The 26,013-nt window shown below is 39.2% G+C and overlaps 1 protein-coding gene across 4 annotated transcripts in view; it reads left to right on the top strand.

Annotated features, from left to right (window-relative positions):
* MICU1 (mitochondrial calcium uptake 1) overlaps positions 1-26,013 on the top strand; it is a 247,772-nt gene that overhangs the window by 186,413 nt on the left and 35,346 nt on the right. For all 4 annotated transcript variants that reach the window (XM_086679944.1, XM_086679942.1, XM_086679945.1 and 1 more), the window contains one exon: positions 22,441-22,578. In XM_086679944.1, coding sequence (XP_086536070.1) covers positions 22,441-22,578 — 138 coding nt within the window. The remainder of the gene's footprint in view (positions 1-22,440; positions 22,579-26,013) is intronic.

The raw sequence follows: 26,013 nt of genomic DNA, 5'->3' as shown, positions 1-26,013 counted from the left end.
TGAATACAGGATTAGTCATTTTTTTCTTTATTGGACATCATATACAGAATTATTTCTTTATCTCTGTCATCATTGCTAAGATATTAACGTACTGTATTTTCTTTTTAGTATACAAATAGTTCTCATAGATTTTCTATACTATGAAATTTGGCAAAGTACAAACTGAGAAATTCTGGAAGCATCTCATTTGCTGTAGTGGAATTACCTTACCCATCTGGTAGCTTTTTTGTTGTAGTGATAATTGTTTTTTTTTTTTCTCTCTCTCTCTCCCCTGCTCCTTCACTCCCTCCTTTTCTCCCTCTCTCTCCCCTCTCTATATAACAAAACGACATTCAGGATGAATTCACGTTATTAGGGCTAATTTTGTCACTCATGTCTGAGGTGATGTGTCTGATTCTGCGACCCCAGCTCTGATGTTGCTGATGCTGCTGGTAGAGATTCCTGCTCAAGCTCTAGTGGTTTTGCAAAGTAAGAAGATAGCTTCTAACCCCTTCTCTCCCAAAGTGGAGCATTGCGACTGTATTAGTTACCTATTATTGCATAAGAAATTACCCCAAAACCTAGCAACTGAAGACAAATATTACTATATCACACAGTTGCTAAGGGACAGGAATGTAGGAGCAGCTTAGCTGGGTGGTTCTGGCCGTCTTTCATGAAGTGTGGTCACACTGTCACCAGAACTGCAGTACTCTAAAAGCCTGACTAAGCTAGAGGACCCTCTGCCAAGCTCACCCACATGGCTGTGGGCAAAAGGCTTTAGTTCCTCATTCTGTGGATGTTTTCACAAGGCTTTCGTGACATGGCGGCTGGCGTCTTGCACAGCAGGTGATCCGTGAGAGAGAAAGTGCAACCAAGATGCCTTTTATTACCCACTCTCAGGAGTGACATCACTTCTGCCATACTCTTTTGGCCATATAGACCCATCCTAGACCACTGTGGGAGGAGCCTAGACAAGAGTATGAATATCAGGAGATGGGGCACACAGGGAGACATCCTTATACAGGCTACCACATGTATAATCTCATCACCTTCTCCAGAATATGAGGCTGGCCTCCAGAGGGCTGTGTTAAGAACAGTTCCAGTAACATGCCGTCAACAGCAGTGCTGTCTCATGGACCCAAGTGCCATTGCTCCCTTTCCCAGCAGTTGGCTCATTGCATAGGCTCTCTCACCAGTTTATCTTTCTGCCCTGTGGTGATTTTAGTTTCACAGGTCTTACTGCCTTTCTGTACCATTTGGCACTGCTCAGGGTCACCACAGTCCTCCCCATGTTTCATGAACTTTGGATCGAATGAACAAAGTGGCAGCCCCATTCCCTTCCCTCCCATGAGACACTTGCTTCCTAGGAGTATTCAAGCGTTGTATGTTAGTAGTTTCTCTCTGCTTCCCCAGACACCCAGCCACATGTTCTTGTGATCCAGGATATGCAAATGCTTGCCATATTCTTATCCCGGGTCCTGCCATCTCCAGAGAGATGTGCCTACTATGTAGCTTTTGAATTGATGAGGAAGGCTCCTCTAAAATTTTTTTTTGATGTTTATTTATTTTTTGAGAGAGAGAGAGAAGAGCCGGGAGGAGCAGAGAGACAGGGAGACACAGAATCTGAAGCAGGCTCCAGGCTCTGAGCTGTCAGCACAGAGTCCGACGCAGGGCTCAAACCCACGAACCACAAGATCATGACCTGAGCCAAAGTCAATGCTTAGCTGAGCCACCCAGGTGCCCCTGAGGAAGTTTCCTCTAAATCCTCAGGATTCAGTTTCTTTCTTTCTTTCTTTCTTTCTTTCTTTCTTTCTTTCTTTCTTTCTTTCTTTCTTTCTTTTTCAAGGAATGGGGTTTAGCCCCTTTTATGCTGTGAACCATGGTTTATTGCTCCCATTAGTGGCACAAGTATTGGACATTTAAAATAAATCTCACTTCACAGCCAAAACATTATGATGTGTTTAGCGTCCATGCTTGTGAATTTATTACCTCAGTTTAAGGAAAATGTCTATAAAAATCACTTTGTAATCCAGTATCCATTATGAGAGTATTTTATAATTTTTTTCCATGATATTTTATGATCAACTTGGGAAATTCCCACTGTGACACAATGGTAGTGTGTTCAAAACCTAACAAGTTACTTTTATACTCAAGATTTAAGGAATTTTGCTCTCATGATGCATAGAATATGATACATATAAAAACACTTAGATAATGTATCACTTAGTGTTAGCCTTCTGGGTATCTGAAAATTTTCATTTCTTAAGTCTAATGAACTTTGAACTTTTTTTTTCATTTTTTTTAATGTTTATTTCTTTTTGAGAGACAGAGACAAGCATGAGCAGGGGAGGGTCAGAGAGAGAGGGAGACACCGAATCCAAAGCAGGCTCCAGGCTCTGAGCTGTCAGCACAGAGCTCAACGCGGGGCTCGAACCCATAAACCATGAACTCATGACTTGAGCTGAAGTTGGACACTCAACCGACTGAGCCACCCAAGTGCCCCTGAACTTTTAAAGTAGAAAGTAGCTACTGTTTGGTTATCCTTTTACATAATTTCCAATTATTCACTTAGGTATAAACTCTCATTTTACCCATCTGTGATATTAACTAAAGAAATGAGAACAAACCTTGCTGCCCACCGGAAATTCCTCTGTCACCTTAAATTGAACTAGACCTTTTCGAGAGAACTCCTAGCATCTCTTGTTAAGTAAATGGGTGTGTGAGGTTAAATTTGGATCTAAAATAATGACTGGGATTTTTGTAATGCTCAGGAAATTATAGTGGTTGGTTTACTGATTTTATCTCAATCTGATTTTCAAGAGCCTATGTGGTATTTTTTTTTCCTGTGGATTTGAATTAAGTTTTATAGTTCACTTTAAATATATATCTTTATGCTCTGACAGGGTTATGATAGCCGGGGGAGCAATCTCTTTGGTTTTCCTCACTGGTGAGTATGTATAACCTCAAATGTGATGTTAATGTGGTTTTACATTCAATTTCTGCCCAGGAAAAATCATAAATTGTGGAGGTGGTTGATCCAGTGAGTATACTAAGTCCATTTATTTGAACACGCAATCATCAACACACCACAGCTAATCAGATTTTAAACACACTTTGTCAACTGTGCCCGGGAGCCTACTGTCCTAGTGAAACGTAATTAATTTCAAACTGGCATAATGGGCATAGCTTTCCAGGCCCTTATAAACCTGCTAGATAGAGGTCATCCAAAATGACTCACCTTCTCACTCAGGGTTTTCAGTAGTCAACACGTCCATCTGCCAGAGGGCTCAATAAGGCAGATCCTCAGAGCAGAGGAAAAGTTATCTGATCTTGATAAATGAATACCATTAGGCTATAATTAGTATATGTCAAGCCCTAGTTACTAGATAGCTTCAAATATTTGAGATACCTGCCTCTCTCTGCCAGTATTTGCTGGTAAATATGTGACAGAACGATGTGCAATTTTTCTGATGTTACCGTGGTGGCATAATTTTAGTGTATTCAGTGGTTGGCTCTGATCTAAAATACGAATTAACTTCCTCTCTGCCTCCATACTAAAAACAGTGCGGTAATCTTAACCTCATGTGTATGTGGCGGTCTTCTCCAGTATTGCAAAGCCGTGGACAGCATGTATCCTCCCTAGATAATTTGGGGCTTATTGTTGCCACCCAGCTACATGATGGTCAGAGGCGAAAAGGTAGGTATCTGAACTCTGTTAAAGGGATAGAATTGAGAATGACCAGCTGATATTTGTATCTTTGTCTTCTGTGTTACATCTGGCTTCTCAAGTTAAATACCCTTGAAAGTACGGGATCTCTGCTGTCTTTGGGAGCTACAGGAGGTTATAAGAGCAGCTTCTTTAATAGTCACCACTGCACCTATTACCTTGCATTGGCCATTCACACTGATATATCAGGTGTTGCAAAAATCTAATAGGACCCCAAGAAGGAAAGATATTCAAAATAATTTAAAGATTTAAGGGAGTATAATATCAAACATAAAAATATTCTGCTAGCACCAGCAAGAGAAAGACCTGCCAGACAGAAATGAGGAGTCATCTGACTTTACTTCAGTAAAGGCTTAGGGTTAGCAGTAAGAAAACCAAGCAACCACAGGCTTTGCACATAGCAAGAGTCACATACAGAAACTGTGGGGCTGGGTGGGGGTGGGTTGCCTGGGTGCCTAGGTCGGTTGGGCCAATGACTCTTGATTTTGGCTCAGGTCATGATCTTTCGGTCATCCCCGAGTAAGGCTCTACACTGACATTGCAGAGCCTGCTTGGTATTCTCTCTCTCAGTCTCTGTCTCTGTCTCTCTGTCTCTCTGTCTCTCTCTCTCTCTCTCTGCCCCTTCCCCTCCCCCACTTGTACATGTGTGGGTTCTCTCTCTTTTTTTCTCAATCAAAAATAAATAAACTTTTAAAAAAGAAAAATGTTTATGAAACAGAAAAGAACCTAATTAGGCACAGATCTCTCCATCGCACCCATTCCCACAATCACTCTTGGTAACATCATCTCCTCCAACCACTTCTGTCCGTCTCCACTACCATTCTAGCCCAAACTATAGTCATCTTTTGCCTGGATTACTTCAGTTGCCTCCTAACTAGTCTTACTATAGGCACTCTTGGCTTCCTTATCATTCTTAGAATAAACACTTAAACCCATACCTATAGGCTCTCTATAATTTGGCCTCTGCTGCTGCCTCCTCCAAATCCATCTCGTACCAATCAGTCTTCCACCTAAGGGCTTTTGCACTACTGTTGATTTGCCTGGGACACTCTTTCCCCCCTTTCCTTCCCCTAGTTACCTCTTTCCTATTCCTCAGAGCTCAGTTAAACCCCACTCAGTTCTCAATCAAGGAAGTCCTGTGTTTCACCACCTTCCAAACCCAAATTAGACCACATTTTTATATTAGATGTTGCCAAAGCACCCTGTACTTTTTTTTCTTCAGATCACTTAATTAAATAGTCACCTGATCATTAAATACCTGTCCCCAAACACTACTTGAAAACTTCTGAGAGAGAATATTAGGCTCATAATTACTTCCTTAGTGCCTGGTATAATACCTGACACAAACAAGATGCTCAGGAAATAGTGTTGAATTAGTAAATATTTCATCAGATGTGGACAACACCAGCCTAATAAAGGCACACATACACATGCATATACCCTTCCTGTCTCTCTCAATGGCATCATTATGGGTTAGCGTATCAGGTCCCTCTTGGGGTATCTACTCAAATTTCAACAATTCCTTCTTCTCCAGGATTTGTTCCACGCTACTTCTCAAACACAGGTGTGGGCTCCTGGAAGCCATTTTTGTACTTTGTGCCTTCCCCCTTGTTTCCCCTCGTATCACCCATCGCTCCCCCTGCCCCAGGTAATTGGATCAGGAGTGGCTGCCTAACCCAGGTTGGACCAGCCAGAATTTCTCCATAGGAAATTTGAAATTGGGATTAGGGACAATTGGTCTCTTTTTTTGGTAGTTGAACCATAGCACGTTCTCCAGAACTCCAGGGTAATAGTCTCTGCCCACTGTGTAGACCCATGAAGCACAGAGAAGAAGGGCTAACCTAAAGCAGAAACTGAAGCAGCTGCACAGAAATGAGGGCCAGCTTTCTAGTCCTGGCTTTCAGTCCTTTCCCATCTGTGAGCTGCCTTGGTCTCTTGGGGTTCCTAAATTTCTTTTTTGCTAAAGGTAGCTTGAGTTGGTTTCCATTATTTGCAACAAAAAGAAGCCTTAATACAACCAGAAAAGCCAAAACAATGACCCCCAAACATGCCCAGACTTAATGGAAGAAGATTCTGTGGTCACTGAGCTCATATAGGAAATGAATGAACTTCACATGACCTCCAGGTACCTTATAGGGTATCACCGTTTGTTTAGATTATTCTGATTCCCTGCCACGTTGAAGAACCTTATGCTTAAGCATGAAACATTCCTAATTAGCTCTTTTTAAAAACGTACGAGGCTACCACATAATTGAAAAGCGTCTTCCATGTCTCTTAAGTTGCTTTAAAAAAACAAAGCAAGATGAAAAACTAGCATTTAAGAAAGACAATTAGCTTGGTGACTTAAAAAACAAAAAACAGGGGCGCCTGGGTGGCGCAGTCGGTTAAGCGTCCGACTTCAGCCAGGTCACGATCTCGCGGTACGTGAGTTCGAGCCCCGCGTCGGGCTCTGGGCTGATGGCTCAGAGCCTGGAGCCTGTTTCCGATTCTGTGTCTCCCTCTCTCTCTGCCCCTCCGCCGTTCATGCTCTGTCTCTCTCTGTCCCAAAAATAAATAAACGTTGAAAAAAAAAAAAAATTAAAAAAAAAAACAAAAAAAAAAAAAAAACAACAAAGAGCTTCAGCGCTGAGGGATTTAACACATAATCTCACTTGATAGTTTCTCTGTGGTACTCTAAAACATGTAATTGACCAGCCAGGGACAGCTGAACATATTGTTAACCTAGAAAATAAAAGAAATAGAAAGTAAGTTCATTTTCTGTTTTTCATCATTGTCATCATAAAAGAACTTAATGGCTTTCTTTCATTTTCTAATTCTCCCAGAGGAAACCTGTTTTCTTTCTTTCCTTCTTTCTTTTACGAAAGGAGTATGATACTGATGTAGTCTGGCCTAACGCTTTGCCTGTGATTGGATTCACTGTTTCATCTAACTTTCTGTTTAAAGCTTCAGTGAGCTACCTATTTGTGAGTTTCAGTCTCCTATCTTCCTTACATTTGTCTTATGCTTGTCACTCAATTTGACCTGAATTCCAACTTCTGTATATTGTATTTCACTCTCTGGCTCTCCATTTTCTGTTCTAAAAAATTGACACTTTCCAACATCATTTTTAGTTTCTTGGAATATATTAACCAGTTCCATAGAACCTAATGAGTATGAACTCATTGCCTACGCAGTGGCTTTCTGAATGGTCAGAAATAAAATGAGTGATAAGAATAAGCCCACCAAAAAGGGATAAGTCATTTCAAGTGCGATAAACTGAGATAGGAGGTCTGGAGACCAAAGAATAGAATGTGTTTCTAATTTTACAGATAATGCCCTCAAATTATGGTCTTTTAGTGTTCTCTGAATAAGGTAGAAAATTGAAAATGTGCAATTTAATATTTTGCTCAGTGCATATGGGTAAAAATAGGTATAACCTTAACACTTTTATTGTTTTCATGTAGTGGACCTCTGTTTCTCTCAGTTAAACTATATACTTTTGTATATAGTTTTGTATATATTTGAGTCACCATGATGGATTCCATGAATACAGTCTTCTTTCTAACTCAGCCACACTGATTTTTTCATATCTTGCTTCTGTGACATCGTTCTTGTAGAAAACACCAACTAATAACTATTTACGATGCTGTGTCCTCCCGAGTATAAACTGGCAGTGTAACTTGTAATTACCTGTTTTATTTTTTCATATTTATTAGGAATATGTATACTTATGTGATCTTAAAATCAGCCTCTAGTCTGGGCTCATTAATTTGTGGAAACAATATTATGCAATTTTATCATGGCTGTAACCATGCCAGTAATACACATCCATGTGAAGTAATTTTAAAACCCACCAGACTATGTTGTGGTCTTGACCTTGTCGCACTGCCCTTCCAATCTCAGGGTAAATCACTGCCCTTCCAATCTCTTTCAAGGGTAAATATGAGACTCAAGAGAATGAATAGGAAGCATTTTGTACATTATTATCCCTCAGTCCATTTGTTTGTATTCTGTATGTACTAACTACAGGGCTTACAATTTATTCTTATGGTTCCTACATCCATAAATTTTTGCATAAGTCCAGTTTTTATGGAGAAAGAGTTTATCATTTAACTTTCCATGTTCTAAGCATGTTTCCACTCCTGCCTCTTTTCCTCCTTATAAACATGCAAAATGCGCATGTGATGAGTAGAAAGCAGAGTTAAGAGAATTACTAAGTTGTTTTTCTTTACTTTCTCATTTTTTTTTCCTGTATTGTCTCTGTAGAGAACAGAAATTTTATTTCTCTTTAAACAGGGCTTAGGGGTGCCTGGGTGGCTGAGTCAGTTGAGCATCGGACTCTTGATTTCTGCTCAGGTCATGATCTCACAATTCATGGAGTCGAGCTCCACATCAGGCTTTGCACTGACACTGCGGAGCCTGCTTGGGATCTCTCTCTCTCCCTCTCTCACTGCCCCTCTCTCGCTCATGTTTTCTCTCTATCTCAAAATAAACTTAAAAAGAAAAAAAAGTAAAAATAAGCAGAGCTGAAGTTAACAGAAGCAGGTGTGACCCCCCAAATTATTTTGTGGCTAACACTTATTGTTATTAATAATACTATTCTGAATAGCAGCTAATATTTACTCTGCTCTTAGTATGTGCTAAGTGCTGTACTACCGTATTTTGTGGGATCTAAATATCCCACAAATATCCACTGTGGGAATATGGACCATTATTTTATGTGCCATTAAGAAAGATTAAAAAATGCCGTCAAGCAAACCATGACAAAAATGCTTTCTTTACACCAAAAATATTTGGTTAAGACCTATTAAAATGCTCCTTTAAGTTTAGATATTTATTATGTGTCATTCTTGTACACACATAATAAGGGAATTGTGAACAAAATAAATTGGTCTAAAACTTCATCATATTCAAGTCCAACTGTTCTGAATTTCTTTTTGACTCAAAATCTGTGTTTTTCCATACACTACTGTCCTTGAGCCATCAAGAGCATTAGTAATGCAGCATTTCTTAAAGGAATACTCCACTGTTACCTGGGATTTTCTTCCGAGCCACAGACACCCATTCTGCACACTCTGATGTATTCACACAGTCACTGTCACAGCCAGTGACAACAATGTTAGAGTTGCTGCCTAGCTAACAGCAATTGTAAAAGCATACTGAGTTTAGAGGTATTAAAATGCAAAAAAAAATAAATAAGTAAATGCATCTTAGATAAATTAGGGTGATTATTTCTCAAGCATTATCTAACTTAACTCTCAAAATAATCCCAAGAGGAAAGTAACTTATTATACCCATCTTACAAATGAAGAAACCAAACTTGGAAAGGTTAAATAAATTGTTCAGGAGGTCATAATAGGTAAGTGACCAAGAAACACCAAACTCAAATCAATCTGACTGCATAGCCTAAATTCCTGCCACTGAAATATACTGGCTTTGTTTATAGTCCCCACATAATTAAGATCTCTGATAATGATGCAAGAGGAATATCATAATCCTTCCAGTATGGAGAGTATATAGTGCTGCATAATGTATTTCTCAGAGGCTATCAAACTAGAAGTTTAATGAATACAGATTAAATGAAAAGACTCCTACAAATATCTTCACCTGACTATAGATACTGTGATATAATATAGCCTTCTGATTCAGATGGGTGGGTCTCTGTGTTTTGGTAAAAATACTCTCATTTTCCTAGTGGATTAAAGTGGTTATAATGCTTTTTAAAATGTGCCCTAGCATGAATCTTTCAAAAACTGAGGATATGGTAGTTTTCTAATATCAAGTGACAGAAGAAGGAAAACTTTACTGACGGGTTTTTGTGGCTTTCACTTGAACAAATAAATGTACCGCCATTCTCACCTAATTTATCACTCTGGCATAGTTTCAGACTCAGTGTACAAATTGTTTTGGCCTACGGAGTCTGGCATTGCCTGTTGTGTCTGCATCCTCCTATGTGCTTGTTGATTTTCCTGTTTCGAATATTTCTTTTAGTTTGTTAGATGTAAGCTGAGTATTATTGAGAAATTTTATACAGTCGAGGGGCACCTGGGTGGCTCAGTCAATTAAGTGTCCAACTTCAGCTCAGGTCATGATCTCATGGTTCGTGAGTTTGAGCCCCACATCAGGCTCTGTGCTGACAGCTTAGACCATGCTTCGGATCCTGTGTCTCCCTCTCTCTGTGCCCCTCCCTTGCCCATGCCCTGTCTCTCAAAAATAAATAAAAGTGCTGAAAGAAAAAAAGAAATTTTATACAGTTGACCCTTGAACCCATCCCCCCAATGCAGTCTAAAATCTGTGTATAACTTTTGATTCCCCCCAAAACTCAACTACTAATAGTTTACTGTTAACCAGAAACCTTCCTGGTAACAAAAACAGTCAATTAGCCCATATTTTGTATGTTGTATGTATTATGTACTATACTCTTACAACAAAGTAAGCTAGAGAAAAGAAATCATTGTTAAGACTGATTAAGAGGGGCGCCTGGGTGGCTCAGTTGGTAGAGCGTGGGACTCTTGATGTCAGGGTTGTGAGTTCAAGCACCATATTGGGCATGAAGCCTACTTAAAAAAAGAAGAAGAAAAAGGGGCACTGGGTGGCCCAGTCGGTTAAGCATCTGACTCTTGATTTCAGTTCAGGTCATGATCTCATGGTCATGAGATGGAGCCCTGCATTGGGCTTTGCCTTGAGCCTAAAGCCTGCTTAAGATTCTCTCCCTCTCCCTCTGCCCTCCTCTCTCTCTCTCTCTCTCTCTCTCTCTCAAAAAAAAAAAAAACCATAAGGAAGAGAAAATATATTTACAGTATTGTACTGTATTTATCAAAAACTTATGGGTATAGGTGGACCATACAGTTCAAACCCATATTGTTCAAGGGTCAACTGTATATAACTAGACTCAGGTAAAGGAACAGATGGAACTTCATAACAGAGCCCACATCTAGTCATGTCCTTGAAACTCTAAGGGCAACTTCGGGATTTTTTTTCCTGGGGATAATTACCAATTCTAAAGAAGTGGCACAGCTTCTCCTTAGGTATTCAAGAGTGTAGGCTGGAAAGTGTGTCTTATGCTCCTATTAGATGATAAATACAGAATTGGTAGGTGAGTCTTATAAATGAGGGAGAGATTTAATCAGTCTACCAAATATTCATTGAGCGCATGCTGTGTTCTGGGTATGACACAGTAAAATATACAAGGCATACACTCCTTCAAAAAGTGAATAATGTTGGGGTGCCTGGGTGGCTCAGTCGGTTGAGCGTCCGACTTCGGCTCAGGTCATGAACTCATGGTTTGTGAGTTCAAGCCCCGCGTCAGGCTCTGTGCTAACAGCTCAGAGCCTGGAGCCTGCTTTGGATGCTGTGTCTCCCTCTCTCTCTGACCCTTCCCTACTCACTCTCTGTCTTTGTCTCTCAAAAATAAATAAACATTAAAAAACAGTGAATAATGTTATGAGAGAGATATAGGCTTTTTAAAAAATAAAGGATGGGGTGCCTGGGTGGCTGAGTCGGTTAAGCATCTAACAATTCTTGATTTGGGCTCAGGTCATGATCTCACAGTTGTGGGATCAAGCCCTGCATCCAGCTCCATGCTGAGTGTGGAGCCTGCTTAAGATTCCCTCTCTCCCTCTGCCCTTATCCCCCCTCTGAAAAAAAGGGGGGGGGGTAATACAATGCAAAGCATACTCTCTATGGGATCTAGACCTTACCTATTGTAGGAGCTCAGAAGACTCAGGAAAGTTGAGTGTGTTTTGGAATAATCAGTAGGGCCCTGAAGAGATGTTAAGTTAAGTTCAAGAGAGGACAGGGTTTGTGTACTTAGATAAGGGGGCAACATCCCAGGCAAGGAAAATAACATAAAGCCCAAATGCTCAGCATAAAGCAAGTCTTTCTCTGGAGCGATGAGGGATTCCAAGTCCTTTCACAGCTGATAAAAGCCTTCTCTGGAATACAGAAGGTCTGAAACTGATTGGATTCTCCTTGCTATAGAAAGTCTTTTATGTTTATATTTTATTGCTGTGAAAAAGCATTAGGCACATGATCACAGCTTGGGGAACATGTTGCATATTTTAGTGAGTTGATGGCTAATTTACACCATGCTGGGGCCCACTAAAAATTAATATCCTTCTTGTCTCTGTTATGCAAGTTTTGATATTCTGGTTATTTGCCAGTGATTACTGCCTACTGACCTAGAGAGTTTTCTCTCATATAATAAGGGGAGAAATTACCCAGATCCCCATATGAAAATGGTAACACAAAGATATTTGTGCCTGTCTCCCCAAGATTGCTATTAAAAAATATTTTATTTGGTTTTTAATTTGTTTGCTTTTTTGTTTTTTTGATCCTATACTTTTTTATTTTTATTCTATTGATATGATTTATTACATTAATTGATTTTCAGGTGTTAAACTACCCTTTCATTTATGGCATAAATTCCACTTGGTCATAGTGTATAACCCTTTTTATATGTTGCTAGTTTTGGTTTACTAGTATTTTACTGAGACTTCTTTTTCTTTTTTTTTTTTTAATTTTTTTTTTTTAATGTTTACTTATTTTTGAGAGACAGAAAGAGACAGAGCACAAGCAGGGGAGAGGTAGAGAGACAGGGAGACACAGAATCCGAAGCAGTCTCCAGGCTCCGAGCTGTCAGCACAGAGCCCGACGTGGAGCTCGACCCCACAAACTGTGAGATCATGACCTGAGCCAAAGTCAGACGCTTAACCGACTGAGCCGCCCAGTGCCACCCAGCCACCCTGAGACTTATTTTTCTCTATTCAGTCTCCTACTATGATGAAGAAGTGACCAACTATGAATACACCAAGTCCAAAGTACATTGCATATCTTAATTATCATCTTTTTTTAAAAGCTTTTCACACTGGCGGCTGCCCTCCACAGTTTGCCACACCTTTAGGTAAAGATCATCAGGCCTTGTCTAGTGTTCATCAAGTGTCAAGTAATCAACAAGCTAAATCTCTAACTCTCTTATGAATGCTGACATGCTGTCAGCAACACTAGGGCACAAACTGTATGGAAAACATTGTATTTTCACCTTGACGGTAGATCCCAGAGAGCTAGCTACAGAAATGGTGCAGTCAGAGGAAAACTGACATGCAGTGAAAGAAAACAGCACTTTGCTTTCCTACTACAATTAGTCCTTGGCTCTTATCTCCTAAAATTGGAGCTTTTATATTTTTTTCCAACAGTCAGATTCTGTCTCCAAAACTCTTGTGATCTCATATGAAAAGAATGCCCTTGAACTCTGAATACTGCTGGGCTTCAACCCTCAAAAGAATATATTAACAAGACAGATTGTTCTTCTGTTGCTGTGATTTAGAATAAAATGGTTATTGAAAGCGGAAATTGGATATAATAAGATCTGCTTGCTGAAAGAGTTATGCTAAAGGAAACAATAACTTGAGACTAATCCTATATAATAATTCCATGTGGAAACATTAGCTTCATAGATTGATTGGGATATTAAACAGCAGTTAATTTCGCCAAAGTCTAAAATTTGTTCATATTGATTGGAGTCTTATCTGAAGGAAAAATAACCACACAAATTTTGTGTAAATCAAAATGCCATGTGAGTTAGTGTATGGAAAGCACTTAGAACAGGATCTGGCACATAATATATGCTATATAAATGTTTGCTGTTTTAAATGATAGAGTATGAATTATTCTTTAACAAACTAAGGAATTTTTTCAAGTAAGTATACTAGTTCTTTTTATGCCTTCTTTTCTTTGGAATTGAACTGGAATTGAACTTTTCTTTGGAATTTAAACAAACAAAAACCAAAAAAAAGGAAGTTAACTGGACTGAATTTACTGGAGGTTAGAGGCTTAAATGACCCCAAGTTAGTCTAAATTCCCAAACATTCAGACTAGTTACAAAGTCAGCAGACTGGAGGACTTTTTAATACAAACTTAGCTGATGATCTCCCTTTTTGTTCTGAGGATTTAATCACTTTGGTTGGTGTTGAGAGATGTTTTAATATTTTGTTGTTGTTTTTTTTTAATGAAGAAACTATAAGTCAGTACTTAATTAGCCTCTTATCTTACAAGGAAAGATTTGCTAGATATAAACCAGCGAAAACAATTCAGAAAGGAAAATATCCATGCATTTCACTGCAATAAAGATTTAAAACTTCTGTGCATTAAAACAAAAAACTTGTAGGGGCACTTGGGTGGCTCATTCAGTTAAGCTCCAAATTCTTGATTTCGGCTCAGGTCATGATCTCATGGGTTGTGAGTTTGAGCCCTGCATCAGGCTCTGTGCTGACAGGAGATTCTCTCTCTCTTTCTCTCTCTCTCTCTCTCCCTCCCTCCCTCTCTCCCCCCCCCAAAATAAATAAACTTTAAAAAATAAAAGAACTTTTATGCATAAAACAAACTTAAAACTATGTTAATAAAGGGCAAATATTTTTAATCTTATAAATTAATGAGACAAATATAAGCATTTCTACAAAATATAGGCAAAGAATATAAACAAAAAATTCAAAGGAAGAAATAGAAATGGTCAATACACATCATAAAAATGGTCAACCTCGCTAATAATCAAAAAAATATTAATTAAAATAAGTTATTTTCCCCTAGTGATGAATTTTTATTATCAAAGTTGATATTGTGAAGTGTATGAGAAATAGGTATTCTCATATACTACTGGGACTGTAAATTGATACATCTTCCTGGAAATTAACTTGGTAATATGAATCAAGAGCTTTAAAGAGTTTGTTTATACCAGGGGTGCCTGGGTGGCTCAGTCGGTTAAGCATCTGACTTCAGTTCAGGTCATGATCTCCCGGTCCGTGGGTTCGAGCCCCGCGTCGGGCTCTGTGCTGACAGCTCAGAGCCTGGAGCCTGTTTCAGATTCTGTGTCTCCCTCTTTCTCTGACCCTCCCCTGTTCATGCTTTCTCTCTGTCTCAAAAATAAATAAATGTTAAAAAATAAATTAAAAAAAAAAGAGTTTATACCAATCACTTTTAGACACACTAGGTTGGCAAAATACTAAAAGTCTGACAATACCAAGTGCTGGTAAAGATGAGAAGCAGTGGGAGCTCTTATACATAGCTGATAAACATATTGGTGATTCCTTTGATATTTTATAAGAATAAATATATAATAAATAATATATAAAATATATCTTTTCATATTGTATATAACATATGGAGACCAAAAATATATGACCAAAATAATATAAGATAAAATATAATAATATAGAAATATAGAAATAAATATTTTTATAATAAATATAAGAATAATTGGATATTATCTTGAAAAGCCAGCAGTTCCAATTTGAGATGCATACTGTAGACTAGGAACTCTTATTCCCGTTTCACAAAGACACTAATAAAAGAATGTTCATAACAGCTTTGTTCATGATAGCAAAAAAGCTGACAATAACTCAGATACCCATTTATAGGAAAACTGGTAAGTAAATAGTGGCACCCTCAAACAACAGAAATCTATAACTGTAAAACTGAAAGAAGCACACAATGTATCAACATTGTGTATCAATATCAACATTTAATATCAACATTAAATGTATCAACATCGATGAATCTTAGAAATATAACACTGGGACAAAACAGAAATCTAACACTGAAAAAAGCAAATTACAAAAGAATGCAATCAGTATGAAACGATTTAATGAAGTTCAAAAACAAGGAGAAATAAACAATATATTGCTTAGGGACACAAACATGTGTTTTAAGCTAAAAAAAAATAACAAGGCGATAGAAAAAGAATTCCATATGGTAATTACCACTTACGGGGGGGTGGGGGATGAGCTTCAACTGTTGTGCTAATTCTTCCTCTCTCAGGTTAAGTGGGAGGTTCATGGTGTTTTATTATTATACATTATACACATCTTATATACACATATTATACATTATACACATATATATTAGACACATATTATATACATCTACATGTATATTATTTTGTATATATCAAATATTTCATAATACATTTTAAAAAGCTTATAGAGTTTGATTTCATAATTCCATTTTTAGAGATCAATCCAAAAATAATAATGAAAAAATAAGTGCAGGAAAAGTTTATCCCAGTGGTGGTATTTATTGTAACCCAAAACTGAAACAACCTACATATCCAACACCATTTTTCATATCTTGCCTTGTTTAAGAAAGGATTTGTTAAAGATTTTATTTAAGTAATCTCTATACCCAATGTGGGGCTCTAACTCATGACCCCAAGATCAAGAGTCACATGCTCTACTGACTGAATCAACCAGGCAACCCCTAGAAGGGATTTTTAAAGGCCTTAATAAATACATTCAGTGAGACAAAAGTTAATTAAAACTTGCTGAGAAATGAAAGTTAAAGGAAGAAGGTAAGAGAAAGCCAGGAGTAAGGTTATTATGAACCATATGAATGATAACGTTTCCTGTTCTCATTAGAGGTGGGCCACAAAATTGACTCTAAGCTTCCAGTAACCAGGATAAAAAGGGAAACATGATTCATGGTGAAGAGCAAATCAACTGTTCTGATGGAAGCCAGACAGAAATTTCTCCCCAGATTAACTGTACAGGCAAGTTATTTAAATACTCTACCTATGTTTCCATGGAACACCTGTTATAGAATGTTGTGAGGATTATATAAATTCCCAGGGCAGCATCTGCCAGGTAGTAATCACTCAAATATGTTACTGATTAGCCATAATGAATAACATTCTCAAGAGTATTCTTCTGGAAAGCACTATCATGGAAGTAGATATCATTAAGGGAGAAATGGAAAGGTAACCCTGGCCTCAGGAAATCCTCTCAACAATAGGACAGCGTTGTGAATTAGTTTTCAGGTGTTTCGTCTGTTCTCACTCAATACGTATTTATTAAGCACATCCTTCATGCAAGTTTTTTGTCTGGTCATACATGACCAGAATGTAGGATTTGTTAAGTGGTGTTCTGCTTCAGTCAATCTAATCTGGAAGTCATTCTAATGTATTGAATAATAAATAAAATTTGTTGCATTTACTTTTTCTGCTTTCCAAATGTGAAAGTATTATTCTGCTATCAAAGACTGACCAAAAGCAATTATGAAAAGAACAGTGAGAAATAATAATTGAACTTAAGTAAAACCTACTAAGAACAGAATAATCAATTGAGGCTTTTAGCCTCCTGGGAAGTGGCATCATGGTGATTAAAAATATTAATTGCCACATTTATTGAATGCTAATTATGCACCAAACTCTGCTAATTTCTTTACATATGTTATTTCATTTAATGCTTACAACGCTTTGAGGTTGTGAATATTATCTCCATTTTTTTGGGTAGGAAGATTTTGAAGCCTTAGAGGGAATAAGCCATTTACCTAAAGTCACAGCAGCAAGTATAGGTTCAAGGCGGGATTCGGATCCAGGCCTTGCTGATTCTAAAACCCTTGTTCTTAGTCACTTTAGTATATTACTTTTTGTCAAATAAAGCCAAAACTTATCTTGAAACCCCTTGTTCCAGATCTAAAGTGTTTTTCCCCAACACTCTCAGTCAAGTATACCCTGATTTTTATTATTCTGTAATAAGTTTATGCATCGGTCTTATTATCTTCTTGGTTTTGACTATCAGACTGAAAGTTAACCTTCTTCTGGTCTATGTGATTGATGCTCACGTTGCTTAGTCACTTCATTTGATCACCCTGAACTTAAAAACAAAAATTAATGGATAGTATCCTTGGTTTTGAAGTAGAAAAGTTCAGCAGTTTAGTTTGGTAATATATAATCTCATGGTCCTAGACTCTAAGGATTGTTTTGGCCCTTGCTGAGGATGCTGAACCATGTTGCCTCCATTCCAAATTGTGGACTTCTTCCTCACCTTGCCAGTTAGCCAAAAGACAAGTATAAAAGTGTTGACAGTGAAGATGCATCTTATCTTTAATGATCAAGAAAATTCAGGCTCCAGGCAATTTGACCTGGGGCTCTCTGATGTTCCCTGCCAACTGTAGTTACGGATTTCCCATTCAAAGGATGAAGTGTGAATGTCATGGTCACTATGTGGATTTGCAGTAGAGAACATTGCCTGTAATTGTTCTTCCTTTCCGTGGGCCTAACAGACAGTTGTCCTCAGACTCCTGGTGGGAGCAGCAGTGGCATGGTGAAGATCTCAGAAGAGATGCCTGGCTGGCTCAGTCAGTAGAACATGTGACTCTTGAACTCAGGGTCAGAGTTCGAACCCCACGTTGGGTATAGATGACTTAAAAAAAAAAAAAAACAAACACTGTCATGTTGAAAAAAATAGATGTGTTCAGCCCAGTGGCTTGAGATTACTCTGTATTACTTGCATTATGCAGCTCGGAAACTAGAAAAAGCCTATCAAGAAAATTATCATTCTGAAATACTTGTATAAAGGCAGGATTTACTCTATGAGAGAGACAAAATCTCCTGAAAGATAATTGTGTGAAAGAGAACAAGGTTGAAGTTTACATTTGTTGGAATATATTAACCTCGGAAGTCTTTAATAAATCAAGATCCACTTGCAGATACTGATTTCTTTTTCCTTTTATAATCTTTAAAAATCCGTTTTTGTTTTTTTTTTTTTTTTTTTGGCCTTTGTTCATAAGACATGTTTTCTTCTCTTTCTGGCTTCCCATATTCCTTAAATCATTTCATCTAGATGTATATAGACCATCTGTCCTTCCAAAAAGCTATTCCTTCTCTCAACACGGGGCAGCAGTGGGAACAAGAGGCACACTATGAAAAGAAAGCCAGGAAAAATCTTGTGGACAGTTTTTTGGCTCCTCTCCTTTGGCCCCTCTTTGCAACCCCCTGGGGAACAAAAGGGAGCCAACAGCTTGTATCCTTTTGGGAAAGTGGCAGTGGCTACAGAAGAGAAGACTTCCTAGACAGAAAAACAAAGCAAATGGTGGATGGTGTGATGGAACGCACACATTCTGTGCTGCGGGAGCAAATAGATTGGAATTTCTTACCATTGAAGTGCAACATAAGAGGCTGTATCAATGTTTGACTAAGTAAAATGCAAGCTGGTCATTTGAATTGCTTCCAAATACACAATTGGAAGCTCTCTACATTGTGATAATTTTGTAATAACCTATATCTTTCCCCAAAGACAGTCTCATGACCTGGGGAATTACATGCACGCTGTGCTCCAGGAGTTACATCCACAGGATTTTATAGACTTAAGATACACCCTTCATCCCTAGAGCCATGTGATATCTAACTGTAGCTCTTAAAAACGTAGCCCCAGTGAAGGTCCTTGAGAAACTGCCCTTGAAGTTCCCTAGCCTCAACATAGGAGGTCCTCAGCGAATAAATGTCGAATGAATAGCACATTAGTTCAAGCCAGTTCCCATTAGCAGTTTTGTATGTAAAGAGAAACTGCTGTCCCCCACCTCTTCCAGGTGTGTTTAAGACCTCAGAAATAAGGCAGTGTTGCCTCAGAAGAGCCTAAAAACCTAAAAGGAGAGGTGCTGCCCCAAATCAAATTACAGAGGAGGTAGTAACTTTGTAGTGGGCCATACTTCCCGGAGCAGAATTTTACAGTTTCTATTTCCTTTCAAGTTCCAGCCACATAAAAATAATAACAGTAATATAATAATAGAACCTACTGCCCAAAGTCAAGTCTGAGTTTTCCAAAGAACATTAATAAAAAGTCTAATTTGAGCATTGGAACTGTTCCTTGGAAGCCTCTACTGGAAATTGTCTTTATTGTCTTTGAAAATCACAGAGGTGAGGCTTTGTGCCCCTGTGGAGAACAGACGAATACAGCTTGCCTGGAACAAGCTGCCACTGCTGCCAGCCTTGTGAACAGCGAGCATTTCACCCTTGAGTCTGTCTCATAGGATACAGCTTCAGACTCCTCTAATTCAGATAGGTGGAGTTTCTCCATCGCTGTGAAATCTCACAGATAGAGGTACAGTGAGCATCTAAATTGGTAAAGCCTACCTGGGGGAGCAGGGGCCACAGCTGTGTTTCCCTTACTCACCTCTTGAAGCCTGTCGATCACCTGTGCATCTCCAGCTCCTGCCCAGTGTCACCTTTCATTGAGGATCTAATTTACACATTGTAGAAAGTACTCCAATTTGCAAAAATGTTATCAGTCTTCCATGTTGTTTCAGGATAGTAAATTGAACCATAAATCAAACTTAAATTGAATCCTGAAAACTTTTGATATTTTTAAAAATCAAAAAATTAATCAGCTCTGTAGAAGTGATGGGGTAACAAGAAATGAAGGATTGAGTAGTTGAGTTTATTTTTTGTTTTATTTTTTATTTGAGAGAGAGAGAGAAACAGAGCACCAGCAGAGGAGGGGCAGAGAGATGGAGACAGAATCTGAAGCAGGCTCCAGGCTCTGAGCTGTCAGCACAGAGCCCAACGTGAGGTTTGAACTCACGAGCAGTAAGATCATGACCTGAACTGAAGGCAGATGCTTAACTGACTAAGCCACCCAGGCACCCCTAGTAGTTGAGTTTAAAAAAGAGGCCTTCACTTAACACTGATGATGTCGATTTCTTTGGAAATAGTTTTACTTCTCACTTAAATGTGACTAAACCCCATGGTTGTATTAGTTTATCCAAAACAATGCAGTGCTGTCCCATAGGATGGATTCGTACATTGCTTAGAGTGATGAAACGGTGTGATATTGAGATAAAGTCTTTGGATCCTAACAGAGCTGAGTTTGAGTCCCAGCTCTGCCACATGGAACTTCCTGTTGCCTTGGTTTTCTTATCCCGAAACTGGAGCTGATAATATCTGCTCTAGTGTTTTGAAGTGATTAGATGAAGGAATACATGGGTGAAGTTCCTGGCCCATAGTAGTGCTCGGTAAATGTTGTTGTTGCTAAAATGTAGTTTCTGTGTCCTGCTCACTGATACAGTCCCACTAGTGAGGATATGAATGTATAAACAACTTACCAAGCTAACTGAGGAAATGAGAATTAAAAGAGAAATTCACTCTTGACTGCATGCTTCCTTATTTTGTGTCACATATTGAGGGCAGAAACTGAATCTTCTTCTGTCCTGCAGTCCATAATGGCTAACACAGTGCTAGATAACTAGTAGACATTCAGGAAATGTTTGTTGACGTGACCTTACTTAGCAGTGTCTTATGTCTTTCTATACCCCTCTTATGAGAACAGGATTATGCCCTGCCACATGAGAATCTTAAAGTCTTCCAATAAAACGATGGGGATATTTTTACCATCTTCAAATTGTTTTGCTTTCTGGTTTCTGAGCCCATTGTTAGCCATGTTGTTCTTTATGCATTTATAAGTATCGCTAACCAGTGCAGCTGGCACAGAAATAACTTTTCTGCCTCCATTTTTAAATGAAAATCTTAGTTTTTCAGATATTACTGAAATTAGCTAGAAGTCCTTTATGCTTAACCTTTCCATCTGCATATTTAAATATATTTAATGATTTTTCAGTAGTTTTGTGATAAATAAGCATGTCTAATAAAGGCATCCCACACCACGAATTTTTTTAAGCTCTATTGACGACCTAGCATTTGATTACCATTTTGGGGAAAACCTGAAAATGCATTGCTTTTCTTTGAAATCCTTAAAGGTGTGAATATATTACAGATTGAGGAACTGATATGACTTTATGGATGTACAGTTGATCAAATTTATAATAATTAGCTTTTTTTCAGAGGGTTTTTTTTTTTCTTGGCGTGTTCAGATTTTCTACTTCTTGACTCAATTGTGGGGGTGGGGGAGATAGTATTTTTCTTGAAATCCTCCAATTCTTAATTTATTAAATTATTTTTTAATTTATAAAATTATAAAATGAATTCATCTTCAATGTGTATTCTTTGCTGCGTACAATTTGTCATTTCTAATTTTGTGCACTAGGATTTTCTCTTCTTTTTTGATGAGGCAAACTAAAGTTTTATGAGGACATTTCAGGCAATTGGAAGATCACCTTTGGCCATATCTTCCAAGTTTTATTTATCACGTTCCCATTCTCATTCATTTCTAGCAGCACATAATTGCGGGTTTCGTGAAGGTTATTTAGGAGTTTTGTGTCTGTGACTTCCATAGACATCCGTCATTAACTTCTAGTTCCTGGCATTTTTGCCATGTCTGAGAGCACCTCCTTACCTGTCCCTCACCTCCAGCACTCAGTGCTAGTCTTCCTGTCCAAGGGCTCAGTGAGCTTCTGCTGGCGTCCCCTACCACTTCCTGGGAGACTGCACTCATTTCCCAAAGGGCAGGGGCATTTGAGAGTCAGTGTTTGCTACATTCCTTCAATCTCGTCCCATCTGCTCCATAGCTAGTTGCTATTCCTCTAAGTCTGTGACAGGTAGACGGTCTTCTCTAGCTGGAGTCCTGGGGGAGGATTCCCCTCCTTTGTAATTGCCTACTGATTATAATAAATACTGGGAGCGAATAATTAGCTTTCAAGTTATCACTGAGTAACGGGGACATGGATGACCCACCCATACAGCACTTATCACCAATAATATTACTCATGAATTGGAATGGAGTTTTAACATTGGACGCTCCTGCTCTGTAAGGTCCATGAGGTATCACAGCAGCTCCGTCTTATCCGTGAAGAAACCGAAGCCCGGAGTAGTTGGGTGACTTTCCTGAAGTCATAAATAGTGCAAAGCTGGAATAAGAACCCAGATCTTCTGTTTCTGATTAATTTTTCAAATCTTAGTGAAAATTATAGTTCAAAAATGCAGTCTTGGCAGCCATCAACTATTTTCTGCCATCCAACGCAGTTGCTCATTCCACATTCCATGTCAAAAGACTTTGCATTTGATCCCAAGAACACTCTTTCTCTTTCCCTCCCAGTTCGAGCGCCATGACCCGGTGGATGGGAAAATTACCGAGAGGCAGTTTGGTGGCATGCTGCTGGCCTACAGCGGGGTACAGTCCAAGAAGCTGACCGCCATGCAGAAGCAGCTCAAGAAGCACTTCAAGGAGGGAAAGGTGGGTCTCTCTGTTTACAGGAAGAGAAGGAACTGTGGGAAGGTACTAGCACGGGTACCAACAAAATGAGAGTGTCATGAAGCAAATACTATAATTCATCTCTCATACTTGAAGGAAAAAAAAAAAAGCAGTGGGCGAGGAATAAGGGTGAGTCCAGAATAACCCCCTAGGTTTCTTGTTCACACAAAGGGTGGCACCATGAACTAAGACTGAGGAATTGAAAAGAGAGACTGGTTTACAGAGGAAGATAAAGACTTTAGTTATAGATATCTTGAATGTAAGACACCTGTGGACTATCCAATTAGAGATGAGTAGCAGGCACTTGGATATTCAGATCTACTTCAGATGACTGAGATAGGTTTGGGAATTATCAACACACTATTCAAGTTAAAACCATGAGATTGCCCAAGGAATTTTCTGTATTATACAGAAAAGAACTGTCTTTTTTTGGCCAGAGACAAAATCAAGTGGAACACTAACATATAAACAGCACAGGAAGGAAATGGTTAGAGAAGGTAGTGCAATCAAAGCCAAGGAAGTAGAGGGTTCAGGGACTGGGGGGCGAGGGACGGGGGGTGTCACATGGGACAGAGAGGGTCCAGTAAACTAAGAGGATAAACATCCATTGGCTTTGGTAAAATGGTAATAATTAATGACTTTTGGGAGAGCTGTTTTATTAGATTGGAGGGCATATTAGAATGGGAAGTAAGGAAGCAGAAAGAGGAAGAAAATGAGGAAGACGGAAGAGGGGGGCTCCAGAAAGAAGGAACTAGAATATGTTAAAAACTCTAAGGCAGTATATTATTAGTCTGCTTGGGCTGCTACAACAAAACACCACAGACTGGGTGGCTTCACCAATAGAAATTTATTTTCTCGCAGTTCTGGAGGTTAGAAGTCCATGATCAAAGTGCAACAAATTAAATTTCTAGTGAGGGCTCTCTTCCTGTCCTTCAGACAGCCACCTTCTGGCTGTATCCTCACATGGCCTTTCCTTGGTTGTTGGCAAGGTAAGAGAGAAAACCAGAGAGCAGGAGCACAAGAGCACACATGTACACCGGCTCTCTGATGCATCTTCTTATAAGAACACTAATCCTGTCAGTTCAAGGCCCCGCCCTTATAGCCTCATTTAACCTTAATTATTTGCTTAGAGGCCCCACCTCCTAATCCGGCCATAATGGGGGTTAAGGCTTCAATGTAGAAATTTTGGGAGGCACACATCCAGTCCGTAACAGAAAACACAAAGGTCTAGCATGTGAGGCACCAAAAGGGGACTGTTGTGGTTAGAGCATACTAGCAAGGAGGAGAGTGGCCTGAGGTGAGGTTTGAAAGGGAGATGAGGGCCCACATGTGTATGGAACGAGTCTGGTGGAATGGGAAGCTCTTTAAAGGGCTGTGAGCAGTCAAATGACATGGTTGTGTGCAGGTTTAAATAAAGGACTCTGGCCACTTTGTGGAAAACAGTTTGGGAAGGAGCAAGCAAAGAAGCTGAAAGACTGATACTAAGATTATTAGAGAACTCAGGGAGAGATGATGGAGCATTTTTTGAGCAGCATTGCGATTGGAGACCATGGGTTTGTAGTGGTGCAGTAGTCAACACTGCTCTCTGATACCTTTCCACACCAGCTGCACCTGGTGCAGGAAGGAGCAGATGGCAGAACTGAATCAGCCTCTGGGGTTTTGCCAGGGTATGGGGTGGACAAACTGAAGCAGAAATCAGCTAAAAGGCATACCTCTTAAAGATCACCTACATATACACACACCCCACAATGCCAGATCTTCTCGTTTCCAGCCAATGCCCTTTCCAGTGGACAGTGATTACCATGTGGCCATGGCCAAGGAACCTGACCTGGCACTAAAAATGTTCCTGTCCCTACACAGCAGTTGTTTCCTCAGTTACGAGGGAAGACTCATCACTAACGGAAAGTGACAGAGGACAATGTTCTCTCCCAGAGACAACTTTTACAGTGCTTAGTACCCAGCTCATATCTGTTGGAAATTATAATTTCAGAAAATTGATGGCAGGTGTTTAGAGGCGCCTGGGTGGCTCGGGTTGGGCGGTCGACTGTGGCTCAGGTCATGATCTCACGACTTGTGAGTTCGAGCCCTGCGTCAGGCTCTGTGCTGACAGCTTGGAGCCTGGAGCCCGCTTCGGATTCTGTGTCTCCCTTGCTCTCTCCCCCTCCCCCGCTCGTGCTCTATCTCTCTCCGTCTCAAAGGCAAAGAAACATTAAAAAATAAAAATAAGAAATTAAAAATTAAAAAGAAAGAAAATCGATGGCAGATGTTTAGATGGATTTTTAGTCCCTATGCTGGAAGCACAGTGTTTGCATTAGGAAACACTCTTTTCTTTTTACCAGACTAAGTTTTAAATAAGTTTGGTCCAGACATTTTTTTGACCTTAAAATAATTATCAGAACAGTCTAATTCATGTTTTATTATGAAATTTTTTAAAGCAATAAATAGGGTGTTGGAGACATCTCCCTTGAAGGAATAGAGTAGCTTTAGCAGAAGTTAATATAAGGCCTGGAGACCTTGCAAAAGAGCTCTGAAATGAAAGGACAGATTTTGTCAGATGATGAAAATCTGGGGTGCTAAATTACTTCTGGCCCTGAATTTCCAGGCTGCTATAGCAAGGAGATTGAGATTGATCGTCCTCTCATGTTGATTAGTTTGTGAACATAGCAATTAACTATAATGAGCGTTAATGAAGGGCCTTTGCTCCTAAGGTTAGCAGTCTATTTCTCCAGGATCATGTCTCATTAAAGGGGAATCACCATCTGCTTCTTAATGATTTCTTTTATTCCACTTTGGATTTGTTAACATGAAAATGTAAGTTTTCATTTGGCTCATATTAATCATTTTTCTGTGTGGGATTCTGCACAAATTATCAGTCCAGACCTAAAAGATTGATGATCCTAGTGGTGGCATTAAGTAAATATTTGCATACTGCTTAATGACCATGCAATGTTTCACAGCCTTTCACATTTTTCTTTTTCTGTCTTTCCAACAGCCTTGTTAGGTCTCATCTTGTCTTTGAGAATATAGAGATGGAGAGAAAGAGAAATTAATGACCCACCCAGAATCTGGACTGAAATCCAAGGCTTTCAATTCCAGATCTTGTCCTTTCTATATCAGAGTTCTCCTAAACATACCCTTTCTCTAAAGCAGTGCTTCTCAACCCCAGTCACCCAGTATTGCTTGGGGAATTTTTCAGAAATGTGATTGTTGGGGCCCTCTTTAAACCAACTAAATCAGAAGCTCAGTGGGTGGGTCCAGGCATCGTTTGTTAAAAGGCTCCTGAGGTGATTCTCCTGTGCTCTTGTGCTCGCTCGTGAGCCACTGCTCTGGAAGACTGCACTCCGTCGGTGTCTCTAGCTACTTTGCCCCTGAGTAATAGCTAGAAGGACTGGAGAACCTGCCATGCTAGAAAAATTA

The sequence above is a fragment of the Puma concolor genome, chromosome D2 (genome assembly GCF_028749965.1).
Source record: "Puma concolor isolate L17-30 chromosome D2, mPumCon1.1.hap2, whole genome shotgun sequence".
In the NCBI taxonomy this organism is placed as follows: domain Eukaryota; kingdom Metazoa; phylum Chordata; class Mammalia; order Carnivora; family Felidae; genus Puma; species Puma concolor.
Note: the sequence above shows the minus strand (reverse complement) of the source record. Positions and strands in the feature narration are given on the sequence as shown.